The sequence below is a fragment of the Miscanthus floridulus genome, chromosome 4, assembly GCF_019320115.1.
Source record: "Miscanthus floridulus cultivar M001 chromosome 4, ASM1932011v1, whole genome shotgun sequence".
NCBI classification, from domain to species: domain Eukaryota; kingdom Viridiplantae; phylum Streptophyta; class Magnoliopsida; order Poales; family Poaceae; genus Miscanthus; species Miscanthus floridulus.
Window position 1 is genome coordinate 102,680,020 of NC_089583.1, and position 17,199 is coordinate 102,697,218.

Consider the following 17,199-nt stretch of genomic DNA (forward strand, 5'->3'; position numbering starts at 1 on the left):
ACCGAGGCAAAAATAAGTGATAATCCCACCCAAACACCTTCGATTATTTTAGATTCTTCAGATAAGCGGGAGGTAGAAATAATCCCAAATGCACTGGGCCGTGCGTTTCTCGCACCGCGAGCGAAGGGGTGCGTTTTCCCCACCGCGGACTTATTTCAACCCGCTGCCCCTCCGCTCCCCAGTCCGCGCTCGCTGACTCCAGCGCTAGGGTTTGCGCCGCCGCTGCCTTGGGTCACGCTACCTCTCCCTGTCCGCTCGTCGGTGACGTTCGTGGCGCCACTCCCGCTGCTCGGTTGGTAGCTAGCCCTCTCCCCGTCATCTTCCTCGGAGGTGACCACATCTCTCCGTTCGGTGGAGGCCGGCTCCGTTCGTGCTCCCCGTCGCCCTTTCCTCTGCTCCGACCTTTCTTCTGCTCCGACTCAAAGTCTGCAAGCTAATGCTGGATTCAACCATCCCTTGTCCAAGATCTATTCAGGTACTTGTCTTTACCGATGTATGGATTGTAGGTTTGATTTTGTATTGCAAATGGACGAATTATATATGCATAGCATGGTTAGGGACATAGTCTGTGCAGCTAGATTTTGGTTCTATACATCCTAAGCTACAAGAAGCTAGATTTTGGCCTCATTTCAAATATTGCATTGGTGCAATCTATGGCACACATATACTAACTGTTCCATTGCATGAGCAACCTAAATACATTGGCCGCCATGGTTATCCTTCGCAAAATGTAACTGTTCCATTGCATGAGCAACCTAAATACATTGGCCACCATGGTTATCCTTCGCAAAATGTAATGGCAGTATGTGACTTTGATATGCGGTTCATATTTGTTGTCACCGGTTGGCCCGGATCTGTGCATGATAGTCGTGTCTTATTGGATACTCTAGTCACATACAAGGAACTAATTCCCACACCCTCCCGAAGGTATAAATCATTTACATTCCAATGCATTTTTTTTTTTGCAATGTACAAGGATCTGAGGTGTGTTTTAACTAACTTGTACATTAAAAATGTAGGAAAGTATTATCCAGTCGATTCAAGATATCCTAATAAAAAAAGGGTATCTTGCACCATACAAGGGACAAAGGTACCATGTTTCTGAATGGCAACATGGTCGTACTCTGGTGGGATTGAAGGAGGTGTTCAATCATTCGCATTCAAAGTCTGAGAAACGTGATTGAGAGGTCATTTAGAGTCATGAAGATGAAATGGCGCATTCTCTTAAAGTTGCCCTAAATATTTGGTGAACAAGCAATAAAAAATTATAGTTGCTTGTATGGCCCTTCATAATTTCATTAGAGATAATAACATAAATGATGCTGACTTTCAATCGCATATCCAAGAAGATGGTACAAATGGACCCGAATCCAGCTCAGGTGAAGGAAGTGCTTCTGGAGATGACATGGATATGAGTGCTTTGCGTGATGCTATAGCCACAGCTATGGTTGGTTGATTAACTGTTGCATCCATCTCAATTTGTCCAGACTTGTGTTAATTTCATGTTGTGTAACATTAGTTATTGGAACAAACTTTTAATTATGCAAACACAAAAAATTAGTACCATAACTGTCCTTAGCTCATATTCAGTGAACAAATGAGGTGTCATCAGCCTCAAGGGGCATACATGTCATTTTACACTCAGGAACAGACAATCTATGGGCAAGATTGCCAAACACTCTCAATTGTTTATACAGCAGATTCTTTATATCGCAGCTTATCATGAAAATCCTGATCAGATTAAAATCGATTCTCGTATAAGCGTTCCCAAACAGGCAGACAGTTGTGGACCGTGGTGCTGTTGCTGTGAGAAGCTTCACCTCCCTCTGTCCGGCGCAGGACGAGGGACAGATTCAGTAATTACATAATGACTGCCTACAAGGAGTCGAAATGGGATCTGGGGTCAGTATTATGTGTAACAACTAAGGACATGCGAAGAGAAGTTTGTGGGGTTCTATAAGGTAAAAAGATGGGGGGATTGAAGACAACAAGTTTACCTGAAAGCTGAGCATGCCCAGTGCCCTCATCTAGTCATCTGCCCCTTATTCAGCAACACCACGACTGAGAACCCTCTCACAAGGTTGTTGGCGAAGAGAAGGATTTACCTGGGGATAGATGCTGCTTGTCCTGTGCTTTCCATTGTGCTGTCTGCAGGAAGAACATATGATCCTTCCATATCAACAACATATCATGTAAACTACATGATGACAGAATTTCTAATATGTCTGTTCAAATAAGTCACTCTAGAACAACATTAGCCAGCACTACATGGTTTCTGTTAAACATCAGGAATATGGCGTGCGGACCACCACATAAAGCCACACTTCTGCACCTTATCACTAGAGACATTTAACTTTGACATAATACGATGCATACTCGATTGGACTTATTCTACCACTATGCCAGTGGAATATGCTGATGAGAGGTTGGCTCATAAGTTTGGCCGCAATGGTGCCTCCATTTTCGATTACACAATAGCTCAAGTTTAGCTCTCTCAGCTATTGCTACTTCGCTAGAGACTGGAAATCAATTCCAACTATAAAAGTTTTGCAGTTAAGTACTGATCTACTAATTCTCAATTTGTTCTCAGGATTTTGTTAAGAGGCAAACAAGACAATCACAATACAGTGAGTAACTGAGCTTTAACAAGCATATACCAAACAGCAGCAGCAACAGCAACAACAACATAGCCTTTCAGTACCAAGCAAGTTGGGATAGGCTAGAGTTGAAACCCACCTAAGAGCCCCAAGTCACGGTTCAGGCACTTCAATAGCTGTTTTCCAAGCACTCCTATTCAAACATAGATCTCTAGGTATATTCCCAAGCTTTCAAATATCTTTTTATTGCCTCTCCATGTTAATTTCGGTCTTCCTCTACCTCTCATCATATTATTAGCTTGGCTTAGAACTCCTTTGGACATGGTCAAACCACCTCAAACGATGTTGGACAAATTTTTCTTCAATTGGTGCTACCCCTAGACGATCACGTATATCATCGTTCCGAACTCGATCCATTCTTGTGTGACCACAAATCCATCGCAACATACGCATTTCTGCAACACTCACTTGTTGAACATGTCGAATCTTTGTAGGCCAACATTCTGCTCCATACAACATAGCCGGTCTAATCGCCGGTCTATAAAACTTGCCTTTTAGCTTTTGTGGTACCCTCTTGTCACAGAGAATGCTAGAAGCTTGTCGCCACTTGATCCACCCTGTTTTGATTCTATGGCTAACGTCCGCATCAATATCTTCATCCCACTGTAGCATCGATTCTAGATACCGAAAGATATCCTTTTTAGGCACTACTTGACCTTCCAAACTCATATCTCCCTCCTCCTGTGCAGCTCCGCCAAAGTTGCATCTCATGTATTCGGTTTTAGTTCTGCTTAATCTAAAACCTTTAGACTCAAGAGTCTGCCGCCATAACTCTAGTTTCCTATTTACTCCCGTCTGGCTTTCGTCCACTAACACTACATCATCAACGAACAACATACACCAAGAGATATCCCCTTATATGTTCCTGGTAACCTCATCCATTACCAAGACAAAGAAATACAGGCTTAAGGCTGACCCTTGATGAAGTCCAATTTTAATCGGGAAGTAATCTGTGTTACCATTGTTTGTTCGAACACTAGTCACAACATTGTTATACATGTCCTTGATGAGGGTCATGTACTTTGATGGGACTTTATGTTTGTCCAAAGCCCACCACATAACATTTCTTGGTATCTTGTCATAAGCCTTCTCCAAGTCAATAAAAACCATGTGGAGGTCCTTCTTCTGCTCTCTAAACCGCTCCATAACTTGTCTTATTAAGAAGATTGCTTCTGTGGTTGACCTTCCGGGCATGAAACCAAATTGGTTTGTTGATATCTGCATCGTTCCTCGCAGGCGCTGCTCGATGACTCTCTCCATAGCTTCATAGTGTGGCTCATCAACTTAATTCCCCGATATACCAAACAGCAAGTTAACACAAAATACTACAACATTTTCAAGCAAAGTGAAAAGTCTCTAGCTGGACACCTGGACCTGGACCTTATAAACTCCAGAGATCATTCATATATCACCATTCTGGACTGAGTTTTTTAAGGAGAATATCTCTGCTTTTATGAAAAGCAAATGTTTACAGAGATCAACAGATTGGGGGCACCAGTTCACCAAACAAAAGCACAAAAGAGATCTATTAAAAGACACTAACTATCCTATTGCATATCAAGCGGTCATACTTCTCCAACATCAATCGCCAGGATAGTGTTAGGAGTGAACTCCTTCATCGAATTCAGAATTTGTTGCACCACTCTGGAATGAGTTGGTACCCATAACCTGGCCACGACTGCAGTATCTATGCTGTTGTGATCCATGCCATTGGGAGGAAATGTGAAATAGTTGTTGGCAGCAGTTATAGGCTTATAGCTTTACTGGGGTCCTTTGGCTAATGAATTTGCAATTGGGGCAGTTGGCAAAGATAGAGAAGTGAACCAGAAAGGGCATTTGATATGTGATATTGAGAATTATCTTTCAACTATTACAGAATTTACTAACTTTTCTAAGATATCCTACACGGATCAGAACTAAGTGCTGTAACATTTAGGTATTGTCTGAAATAGCATTTGGCACCATACTTATATTGTTTAAGTGATTGTTATTTGTTCATCATCTATGAATCACAATTTACAGGTATAAATATTCATGCCAACCACACAACTACAACAGACGCTTACATTTAGATGAATGTGACTGGGTAGAATATGGAACTAATGCCTGCTCTAACGTGATGTTTCCACACCAGTTGTTAGCATCAGTTTGAAGCATACAAGCTTTACACACCTCTCACCTATAGAACAAGTTAGCACCAATTCGGATGATTTGACGTTTCAAGTTTCAAGACTAGACGTCAAATTTTCTGAGATAAATGATTATAATATGCCATGCCCCAACTTGCTTGGGACTGAAAGGCTATGTTGTTGTTGTTGTTGTTGTATGCCATGCAGAAAAAAGAACAAAAACTACACGAATAAACAAATTCAAGATAACAAATGGCTGGTTTTTAAACTAAGCAACTTAATCAAAGGAAGAGGAGTGGTGTAAAGATAGTCAGGTGATTTACCAGAGTTCTCAACTGCAATAAGCTCAGGCTGAAATCCAGGCATCACTGTGTAATATCCAAGCCAAATATCAGATCCTAAGTGCCCATTACCGCCATTTCCTTCCTCAACTTCTCCACCATCTCATAGTTTTCAGACTTCTCATAGGCACTAATAAATGCATGGTACACCTCGCTGCCAGCATTGAATCCCTTTCCAGCCATCTCTGCTTGGAGTTTGATTGCCACCTCCACCTCCCCTTCATCACAAAACCCCCTAATCAACACCTCATAACTCCTCCGAGTTGGCACAAACTCTTCCCTCTTCATCTCCTCTCGCAAAACACCCAAGCCATCCTCAACCCTCCCATTTTGACATAATCCATCCAACAATTCCTCAATAGTCTCTGGCGCCAACCCAAACCCCCTCCTTTTCATGTCTGCACGCACAAGCATTGCTGCCTCATCATCCCGTGCCATACAATGCCCTCTAACCAACCATTCGAACGTTGTGGCAGTTGGATCAATCCTGCCCATCAACATATTTTTAAACATCTCCTCTGCCATCCCTACCTCCCCAGAATGGCAATATCCACTAATCATTGTGTTGTACGCAGTTACATCAGGCTGGATCCCTTCCTGAATCATCTCATCCCACAGTGCTTGTGCCGTCTCCACATGTCCGCCATTGCAGTACTCAGCCATCATGATGCTGTAGGTGCACACGTTGTGCTTGCAGGAATATTTGCCCATTTCCTGGAGCACAATCTTGAATCCATCACACTTGCCTTCGCGGTGGAAAGCAAGGAGGAGGGAATTGAAGGTGTGAACGGTCGGCAGTAGGAGGTGATTGCTCCGTGGACTTGGATGCGTGTAGATTTGATGATACATGTCGAGGGCCGCGGTGGCGGAAGGGAGGGAGCGAAGAAGAGCCGCCGTGGTGGAGGGGAGCGGCCGGGCGCCGGCAGCGAGGATGCGGCGGGCGACGGAGGCCGCGGCGAGGGCGTCGCGGCGGGAGCGGAGGTAGGCAAGGAGGAGGAGGTCAAAGACGAATGGGGCGGAGGCAAAGCGGCGGTAGGTGGCGGCAAGGGCGTTGAAGATCTGGGCCGGTGAGTAGTGGCGGGAGGCGGAGGCGAGGACGGCGAGGGCGGCGCCCCGGAGGCGGGAGGCCGCCGCGACGTGGGCTGCGGAGGCGGAGAAGACGAGAGGAGGAGGGGAGCGGGAAGGAAGGAGGCGGCGGAGGGCGAAGGCGTGGAAGCGGAGCGCGGTGTGCGGTCGGTGGCGGAGGAGGAGAAGCACGGCGGCGGCGGCGGAGGCCGGGAGTGGGGAGGGGACGGGGACCGAAGAGAGGTGGGACCACTTGGACTTGGTGCGGTGGGAGGTGAGCGCGGTGGCTGCAGCGACTGCGTACGGATGGGCGGCGTCGATGAAGAACTGGGACGTGGGGTCGGCGGTGGGGTCTCGGCAGCGTGTGCCGGCGGCGGCGGCCATGGAGAACCCTCCGGTGCGTGGCGTGCGTTGGTTGCCTGGTTCTACATGAGTAATCAGACGACCAGGATCGGGTCTGGGAAGACCGTGTTCGGTCCCCGTCGAGCTCGTCGTGCTGGCGAAGGCGCGAAGCAGCTCGGGTACCTGTGACACGACCACTGGCCCACGGAGAGTAGCTGAGTAGTTTTGGATCTCGGCTAGTGTCTCTCGGGCCTCTGAATTTTTTATTTTTTAGTCTTTTTTTTAAATAATATATAAATATATCCTAAAAAAAAGATTTTAAAATTTGGACCCTTAGCTCGATGTCAGCAACGAAATATTTTAAAATTTGGACCTTTAGCTCGGCGCCAGCGTCTCTAGCGTCGAGCTCTTGGGCTCGAAGCCAACGTGACGGTGACATGGCGCCGAGCTCAGCGCCAGGGTGACTGACGTCGAGCTTGTGTTTTAACCCTGGCCTTAACCTTCCTGCCCGAGCCTTCTTCCTCTTCTTTCTCCTCCCTCTCGGGTTTTTTCTCTCCCCACTTCGCCCTACCTCACGAATCAGCATATTAGACCTTGGAAACTTTGATTTGATCCGTAGATCTTCGAGAGCAAGGTATCATCGCTCCCCTTCTAGTTTTTTTCGTATCGATTCGGTATATATTAGTCGGATTTTTCAACCTAAGAATCATCATGACTTAGGGTTTCATGTAATTTTTAATATTTGTATTAAACCTAGGTAACCGCAGCGCATCTTGTTATGTTTTATGGATTCATTGTTGTGCATAACATTAGAAAACCTAGGTTTAGGGTTTAATGTTAATTGCTTTCAGTTCTTAGAATGAAATTGGTTGTATTGTAGTTATGGTTCTCATTGGCATTAATTTGTGATGTTTTGATTTTTGTTTGTTAAATTACATCCGTTTTGTTAGATGCAAGAAATGTATCGGGAGGAGTTTTGACGAAAACAGGGTCGTTCTCGAAAATTATACCCCGGCGCGTCTAGCAAAGATATCCCCGTCCCTCCTAACCTCCTTGTCCCTAACTGTGACTGTGGTTTCCCGGGCCACGTATTTCAATCGAAACATCCGGACACAGCGACGCGTTGCTTCTACACATATAGTTATTTTAATGTAAGAAATTATTTCCACTATCTTTTTTCTTTATTTGTGTAAGTATGATACTAATATTTTATTAGAATTCTCGTTGTGTAGGACCATGAGAGGTGCTTTTTCTTTTAGTGTATCGACGGTGTAGACAAGTTTGACCCTAGGTACCTCCTTTTCGACAATTAGTTTAGAGGGAGACATCCACGTGAGCACTTCAAGCGGTGGGTTGCACCCCTAACCCCCGTCAATGACGGCTAAGGAGAAGCACTTAGCCGCAGTTAGACAACTCGAGAAACCTCCTCTGTGCGAATATGGAGATCGGATCGTGATAAACCCTGAGAATACTTTGGAGTTTGTGTGTCCAAACAAACACGAAGTAAGTGAAAAGTGTATCTGTTTAAATGTTTAGCTCTATGTGTGTACTAATGTCACCTTATTTAGGTGTTTTCAATGGCGAAGTGTCGTTTCAAGGAGTGGTTGTATGGTCCTAAGAACCAATGCCCGGAAGAACCGCGAAAGATTAAGGAAAAGAAGAAAGAAAGGGTAATTTACAAAGCACCCCCTGTCATGTGCGAATATGGTGTTAAATCTAAATATGGCCTAGTCCCTTCAGAGCTTGGAATAGACCATTATTGCGGCTATATGGTTGACTATGACGAGGTTCATTATTTTTGTGGTAAACATGAAATCGTATTTTAGTTTGTTTTGCTAAGACATATATAATATAATTTTTCGTTTGAATAGAGCACTAGGAAATACAGGTGGGAATGTTATGATGGTCAAGCTAAGTTCTTGGATGAACTCAAGGGGAGGCAAGTAATTGTACAGAAGTTGGGATATGGACCTGACTACGTCAACCTATTCATTAAACATCATAAAGAAAAGATGCGTGAGTTTGCTAGACAGCGCGGTATTTGTAACCCGATCGATGTTGGGCTTGACAAATGAGGATTGGAGAGATGGATGACGTTAGAGGAGGACAGGGCAAGGAAGAAGGCAAGGGAGGAGACAAGAGTACAGATACAGGTCTTGAATAAGCATGTTGTTGCATTATATGCCAGTGAGTGCTTGAAAGCCTTTTTTTGTTGCCTGATTTTAAATGTAATATAATCACATTTCTAACTGATTGCATTTTATACATGTAGGGATTGGATGCAGCGAAGAATATGCCAGCAGAGGTGGCTCGTGCAAAGTATGAGGAAAAGAAGTTAGATGAGCATAGATCGTGAGCTGGTCGTACCGTTCAATCACCGATTGTGTTGTCCGATGAGGGGGAACAAGGATGAGGACGACACTGGCAGACTAAGTGAGCTCATTGCTCTAGCAGAGGCGGGCTTGCAGGCGGAGGAGGCTGAGGAACGACACTGGCAGACTGAGCGAGCTCATCGCTCTAGCAGAGGCAGGCTTGCAGGTGGAGGCGGATGACGATGCGTTCTTCACTCAGGCCGCAGAGGCTGCTTACTATAGGCGACACGCAGGTTAGAGCAATATAGGTGAGCCTAGCCACAACAACAAGGTTGTGGTAGAGGACTGGATACTCGGATGATGAGTTGCTTACTCAGTATATTTCAGACTGATGATTTGAAAGTGCATTTGCCCCCTATGTCGGTTTTGGTGTGTTAATAACATCCAAATTAGGGACTAATGTGATCTTAATGAGATATGTCGCAGCTATTACTCAGTATGCGCTCTCCAATGGTTTTATTTTTATTTTTGGGTTTAGGATCCGCCGCTACTATAAAGAGGGATGCAAACTTAGTTGGTATGAGAAAAATAGAGTACTCAAGTATAAAAATAAAATCAAGAGAGACACTCTAGCACTCCATGAGCACGTAGAATATTTTTCAGTGACTATTGGTGTCGGAACTCCCGACAGTCGGAAGTCACGACTCATGCCGGAAGTCCTGACTGCCTAGTCACTTAGCCTGCACAGTGACTGTGGCTGTCGGAAGTCTCGACCCAAGTCTGTACGATACGATTAGACTATACACGTTCTAATGAATTTACATTTAATCTGTGGACTAGATTTATGTCTTTTCAACACACAAAACACATAAAATGGCATGTGAGATCATGTATCGAACTAGGGTACAGAGTTCATTCGACTAAACCTAAGATGCCTTAGGTAATTAAACCAAACAACAAACACATAGACGTGCCATGTGAATAAAATAAAGTTGTCCTAGTAGTGTGGCCACATAGCAAATTATGTTGCACCTTCTCTAAAGTAGCCTCCCATTGTTGGTGGTGGTGGCGGCGGGGGTGGCGGTGAAGGACCCTTGTTCCTGTGATTAGGGCAGGTGGAATATGGATTATTATAGGGTGCCTCCTATGAATCAGCACCGTTGTTGTTGTTGTCCTATCTGTCGTCTTTATAACTGCTGCTAACTTCCCTTTCTAGATCGAATATGTCCGTCGCCGTCGTCATCTCCGTCCCCTATAGCTGCTTAGCTAAAGGAACCTAAGCCTCCTCTGCCTGTGGAAGGAACGTACACATCTTGCGTCGTGGCTGTCCTGCAACCACAACGAGCAGCCGCACGGCGTAGCCGACATGATAGCCTCTGTTGTATAAAATTATGTTAACTGAAAGAATCTAACGTATTAATAATATGTTTGAAAGAATATTTTGAATCTTATATCTAGGAAGCTACGCATGTAGTCGTCCCTGACTCTCGGTCGAATGCGCTCAGTTTCTTCAACGGAGCATTTGAGTGTATTGCCCTATAACAAAGTTCTCAGTAATAATACTTCTGAACAGATAGCAATTAGATTTTCTTTTCTTTTGTACAAGAATCTAACGTATTATAAGGATGATACGGATCGAAGGTGGCACTAACTAAAATAGATAACTCTAACGCCTAATGTATTGGTATGCAACTTAACGTAGAAAAATAAGTCAATTGACTTACCACTCTGTCCAAGATCGGTCCTGCCTCCACCTGCCTTCCTACACGAGTAGATTGGCTTGTACGCCGTGTCTTCATCGTCGAAGGACTCGATGGCCATGAATGGAGGCAATGATTGAATATAATACCTGTCAACCAACGCGGTTATAGCCGCTGAGTTGAACTTAGGGCAACCCACTGACGAACCTGAAAAGAGATGACATCCTAGGCCAGCTCTTTGCAGGAAAGGAGTGTACCTGTCGTCGTACCACATGTCCAAGAACCCATTGTGGGTTCTAGGATGAAGGAGCGAAAGGTCCTAAATGGAATAAAACATAGTCTCCTGTTACTTCATGAACACATGTACGCTCACCAAAATTTGAACAAAATGTATAGATTATTACCTGCCCCTGCGCTATGAGACATCCTCGATGGGTTGCCTCAGTACGTCGGGTCAAGCAGGTGGAATTGCGCCATCCTACAAAAAAGTCAATGAATTAGAAATTCAATATACAATGAAAATTGAACTTAGAAATGTACAAGTAATTGACACAATTACATGCATAATTAATTAAATGAATTTGATAAATATTAAATAATATAATCAACCAATAATCGCACCACTAATCTGCCAATGACAACTTCAGTGAATTATGGCCAAGTCTACCACACTTGCCGCACTCGTACTGCTCGGGGTTAGTAACAAATGGGGTTCCTCTCCCACACCTCGTTCTTCCAGATATCTGATCCATAACCATCATGTGTCCTCGTCCTCTTCCTTGATCCACGCTTGTTCCAATGGTAAGCTGGATCTGCAATGTACTTCGGCCCATCATATGGAGGCCACTCTCTAGGGTCCTATAAAGGCATGAAACGGGGGCTCCATATGTGCACAAGCGTGTCGACACTAAACTCGTGAGGTATCCTGCTCTCGATATTATAATTGCGATGCCTAGCTGCTGCCACCAAATGGGAACATAGAAAGTGGTACTACATTGGTTTACCACAAGTGCATTTAAAATCTTAGAGGACAACAACATGCATCCTCGACTCTCGGACCTCGTCGTCGGACAGTTGTACCGCCCCTATGCTTGACCTGATAAGTCCCTGTGGCATGGTCAAAGCATGTAACCTCATGTGTGCTAGCCCTTTCATTTGCCTTCTCTAGGTGTGTCTTTGGTTTCGAAGCCCATATCTCTCCATCACTCCGCAACTTCAATGCATGTGCGTGTCTATCGTTGAACTAGACAACAAGCTTATACAAGGTGAATTGAACTGATTGCATTACAGGCATACCACGTATCCCCAATAGCAACTTATTGAATGACTCTGCTATGTTGCTGCACTGAAACTCATACCTCCATCCACAGGCGTCGTGAGGTCTTGTCCATTTCTCTAAATCCCTCATCAAACCTATGAGCCGTTGTCTACCTTCTGCATTTGATGCGGTTTTGACTTGCTCCAACTTTTTTGAAAGCACCAGAAAGCACAGAAGAATATCTACCTCCCATCCTTCCATGCATTTGATTTTGGGATATACTCATAATGCATACCTAGATTCACCTCTTTGATTGCATTGAAAAGTACTAGCAGCTGCTCGTACCCATCCTCCTAGTCCTCATATATCATCTTCCATGCTCGTTCCTTATCCCTCCAAGCTTTACCATAAATTATCACATAACCTCCATACAACGCCTCAACGGTCCTGATAATTGTCCTCACCTTCATGTTGGGTTCTCCCTACAATATTCCCATCAACCACTTGGTAATAAAGGTAGATGTCAACTACCGATGCCTCAGTGTCAGCTCATGGTCAGCACAATTGTGTGGCCCAACAACTTTTGTGATCTTCCACTTTTCGGTGACATTTTGCTTCCTTGCATAAACCCTCCATGGGCAGCATTCCTTGTCACACACAAATGTATAACAGCGCTCTGCATATAAATGCAAGACCTTGTAAGGTCTCTTTCGTATCACTACAAACGCCTGCAACCACCTCTTCAATGCAGGGAAGTCATTGAACACCCTCCCATTCTCAATTACCATGTTAGGCCCAGCCTCAGGAGCTTCTAGGAGCTCATCATCATGTCCTACTGCACACACCTGATCGAAATGAGCAAGATCACTAAACTCATGAACTCTTAGATCATGGTGATCGGGAAAGATACGCCTCAGCATCTCAACATCACTCTCTATCAGCTCTCCAATAGGGCGATCATCATCAGAATCAAGAGCCCTTGCCATCTCATATGGCTCCGAATCATGCATAATTTCAACACTATTGGAGCCACGGAATCCATCTCCAAAGTGCAATTGCGCAGCAACAGGGGACACATCCACATTCTCAGGAATGTCTCCTACAACATAAGTAGAGAAATGAGGAAAGAATGAAAGAAATGGATGTAAGGAAGGGGTAAGCTCCCAATAACCATATGGTTAAGACATTTACTTGGATGATTCTGTGTTAAAGGGATCTCATGAGGAGGATCTACCACAACAAAATGATTCTAACAAGTATCTCCAACTACCATATTGGAGGCAGATTGAGCATCAGGAAACCATAGGTGCAACCTCCATATCTATATCAGGTTCTGAGATGGGAGGGTCAATGTGTGCCTGCTGACCCATTGGGGGGAAACCCATGAGGGATGGGATCAACTAACACCCGATGCACGACCACGTCCAAACATTACAGCTGGCTCTTCATAGCCGATCTCACATAGTTCTCCCACTGATCTGCACACCCAATTAGGATTATTCGCCTGAGGATGTTGGGAGGAGAACCTAGGTGCAGTACACCCTCAACTACAATGCCATCATCTCCAAGGCAATGCAGCTCCTCCCGAAGCCCTTGCAACCATCTCACTAAATAAAGGCCTATCATTGAATAGCACAGGCACGCTTTGCGTGTCAACAAACTCAGCATATCCATAGCGATTGTATTCAACGGTGCCTCCATGATATATGATCACTAGATTGTCCATCTAGTTTAAACACAACGAAAAACATATGCTTTAGTCCAAATTAGATGATAGATAGTACCTAACAAGTACTTTCTAACTACAAACTAAATAAATAAGATAATAACTACATACATAGATACAGTGTACTAACTAAATAGCTAGGTCTATTTAGTTAACTAAATATGTAACTACCTATCTAAGTAGCTATCTAATTATATCTATGTACCTATGTATCTATGTTTCTATCTATATACATATATATCTCACTAGATCACTTAACTAAATCAACTACCTGAGTCATCACATTAACTAATAAATAACAAATACCAAAACTACTACACTACAATCAAAGCTAACTAAGTACGCACATCATAAATTCACAATTTTTACCTATCCAACGACGAAGTCACGGACGTCAACGGAGTCGCAGCGGAGTCACCGACGAGCCAGGCCGACGGTGGCACGACTAGGCGCTGTAGGTGTCGAGGCTGGTGGGGGCGTGTCCTACGACGGTGGTGGCGCACGGTGGGCGCGAGATGCCTGGTGCTCTGCACAGCGAGGCTGGCTCGGTGGGCGTGGGTGGGATGGCGGGCACGGCCGAGGCCGTCAGTGGGGGCGGCACGGTCACGGTCACGGCACCGGCACGGCGGGGCACGACCAAGGCGGCTGCGGGTGCGGGCAACACATCGGGCGAGGCAAGGGCGTGACGCGGCATAGGCGGCTAGGCACGGGGCGGGCGTAGGGAACGGTGAGGGGACCGGCGGGGCACGAAGGTTCGGCGCAGCGGTGGTGGTCCGGCGTGGGCGCGGGGCATGGCAAGGGAGAGGGCATGCGAGCACCGATGACCGGGTGTGGGAGAGGGCGTGGGCGGTGGCGGCTCGATGCTCGAGCGAGGGAAAAGTGAGAGAGAGAGAAAGAGAGGGAGAGGAGAGAAAAGATTGGGGCCCATACGTAAGGCAGGCTCGGTGCCAAGATCTACGGCACCGAGCTCGGCGCCGAGCTTGGCGCCATGGTGACTAGCGCCGAGCTTTCCTACCATGTCACTGCCATGTTGGATTTGAGCCCAAGAGCTCGCCGCCAGGGACACTGGCGCCGATACGTGTTAGCTCGACGCCAGTAACGATGACGCCGAGCTAAGGGTCCATATTTTGAAATCTTTCCTCCAGGGACATATTTGTGAATTTTTTTCAAAAAGGGCTAAAAAATAAAAAAATTCGGTCGGGCCTCTCGACTCGTGTCACGTCTGACGTGAGTTGTAAGGGCCTGCTTCCTCCTACTAAAGTTTAGCTACTAAATTTTAGTCACTTTAGTTATTAAACTACTAAACAAACTGATTAAAAAGGAACTAAAGTAGTTTAGTCACATTAGTCACCCAAAAGTAGTTAAAAATGAAGCTAAAGTGCCAAGTGAATAAGGATTACCCCTCATTATTGCTGGTCCTTCACCCCGATTTGGGCATTCATTAGAGGTAGTTTGGTTTTTGTTGAACTACTTTAATGGTCTTTAGTCACTTTTTGTCACTAGAACCAAACAGGGATAACTAAAGTTTAGTCATTGGTTTTAGTAGCTAAACTTTAGTAGAGGGAACCAAACATGCCCTAAGTTGTAACCGTCGTCGGAAGAGGCAATAAGTTGTAACCACTACTTTCGTCGCAGAATTATGCCGCATCTTCTGCGACCCTCATCCCAGAGACCTGACGAGTAACCTAGCGCATGATTTTATCTTCAGTAATGTTGGGGCTATGGCGTCGCGATAGGAATCCATCGGACGCCGTCGTTATTGGCCCACAACACCGGTCGAACGGCTCAACCGACTCACATCGTGTTGTTAAAAAAATATAAAAATACTCTGCTCTCACTTTTCCTTTCCTCAGGCTTCTCCATAGTGCCCGCACCCATTCTGCCGTGCCCCTGCACCGTGACCGCACCTGTCGTGGCGTGCTGCATCGTGGCCGCTGCCGCTATGCCAGCACTGTCGCGGCGTGCTCCACCACGTGTCTCTCCATCGTGCCCCACCAGCCATCATCCCTCCTCCCCACCACGCCCAAGCGCGGCCGACCGCTTTTGTCGCTCTTCACCGCGACTCTATAGCACGCCCGCATCTGCTTTTGTGATGGTGCTAGGTGCTGTCGTTGCGCACTGTCTAGCCTACGTTGCTTGCTCCTCTCTTCTACCCGTCGCATGCTGCCCACCTCTGCTGGCTGGGTCACACCCTCCCGCACGCGTCAGGGCTGGTGATGCTCGTGCACCGCCACTCACCGCCGGCTCTGATCTCGTCAGCTCTAATCGATCGGCCCCGACCTCCCCCATGTTGCAAACACATGTTTCAAGTGTTTCAGATGTTTCATAGGTGTGTTGCAAGTGTTTCATAGACGACTCGAATCGACGGGCCCTAGGTCTCCCCCATATTGTAAACGCATGTTTCAAGTGTTTCAAATGTTTCATAGGTATATTGTAAGTGTTTTATATGGAATGTTGTAAAAGTAGATCGGGATGTTGCATATGTTGTAATGGTTGTACATGTATGTTGCAAGCCCTGTTCTCAATGTTTCATCTATTTTTTCCGACATATGTTAGAAGTGTGTTTATCTGGATGTTGCATACATTTTTACCCATATGATGCAAGTGTTTTATCTGGATGTTGCGTATGTTTACAATAGTTTTAAGCGTTTTTCAGGTGATTTTCAAGTGTTTCATACGTATATTGCAATTGTTGTATCTAGATGTTTTAAAACTAAATTGGATGTTGCATCTCCCTCCTCGTCTCTCTGTTGTCTATCTTTAGTGTCAGGCACGGGAAGCAAGTGTAGGCAGAGGCGGTCCCCACTGGCACGGGCAGGCCCCACGTGCTTGCGGGCGGGCAGCAGCAGGCGATACATGGGCAGGTAGGCGCGGGACGTGGGACGAGGGCAGTAGCGCGGGTGTTTGGACGGGGGCTAGCATCCAGACATTAGGGCGCTAGTCACACCCTTTTATCTTTTGCCACAACTCATCTTCTTCAACTGTTCTTCTTCCTAGATGAACCACGCGAGCCCGCCAACCCCCTCCTCCGCTCTCCACCTCGGCCTGTGCCACGCCGTCGGCCGCCCACATCTGTTATTTCACCTCCGCCCTCTCCGCATGGTTGTCTCTCACCGCCTATTGCGCACGACAGTGGCACCGCCTTGCTCATCGGAGGTCGCCCACCGCCGTCAGGCCCTTTTATTTTTAAGCTCGTCGGCCATGGAGGGTTTCATGGAAAATCTGAACATTAACCTCAAATCATGTCGCCGCCGCCACCACCCCATCCCGTGGCATCGCCGGCCATCCCACCCACCGCCCGCCCCCTTCCCTTCTGATTTCACCGACGTCCTCGTGCATGCTTAGTTTGGGGTAGCAACACATGCGCACCAAATAAAGATTGTGCATCTTCTCGTTGTTCTTCCTCATATCTTGCTCTTCCTTACTAAAATTCTCCTTTCCCAATAGTTATCATGTAACTACCTGCACTTGGACGCGACCGACCCAGATGTGCTAGTGGGGCGCTGCTGTGTGTCAACCCAATGTGCACCGCCTTCATCAACGATAGCTACGATAAGGCTGAGCCCGCCACCTACATCGACGTGTGTTCGCCTTCTTTTTGGGCACCATCAAACATTGAGTAGTGGAGTGATGCATGTGCGTTTGTTTAACGGAAGGGAGCTCAAGACC

The 17,199-nt window shown here is 46.0% G+C and overlaps 1 protein-coding gene across 2 annotated transcripts; it reads right to left on the reverse strand.

The window, feature by feature from the left end:
* Positions 1-1,557: 1,557 nt before the first annotated feature.
* On the reverse strand, positions 1,558-6,717 carry LOC136552386 (pentatricopeptide repeat-containing protein At2g15980). 2 transcript variants are annotated; one of them, XM_066543933.1, is made up of 3 exons: positions 5,110-6,717; positions 1,998-2,148; positions 1,558-1,875 (listed from the first exon to the last, which is right to left on the reverse strand). In XM_066543933.1, exon 1 carries the CDS (start codon positions 6,574-6,576, stop codon positions 5,185-5,187), a length of 1,392 nt encoding a protein of 463 aa, XP_066400030.1. In that variant the 5' UTR covers positions 6,577-6,717; the 3' UTR covers positions 1,558-1,875; positions 1,998-2,148; positions 5,110-5,184. The 2 variants fall into 2 exon arrangements, with proteins under 2 accessions (XP_066400030.1, XP_066400031.1); XM_066543934.1 differs by having other exon boundaries at positions 1,998-2,169.
* Positions 6,718-17,199: the final 10,482 nt, after the last annotated feature.

Excerpts from the sequence above, each read along its gene's own strand:
- LOC136552386 (XM_066543933.1), bottom strand. The coding sequence starts at position 6,576 with ATGGCCGCCGCCGCCGGCACACGCTGCCGAGACCCCACCGCCGACCCC.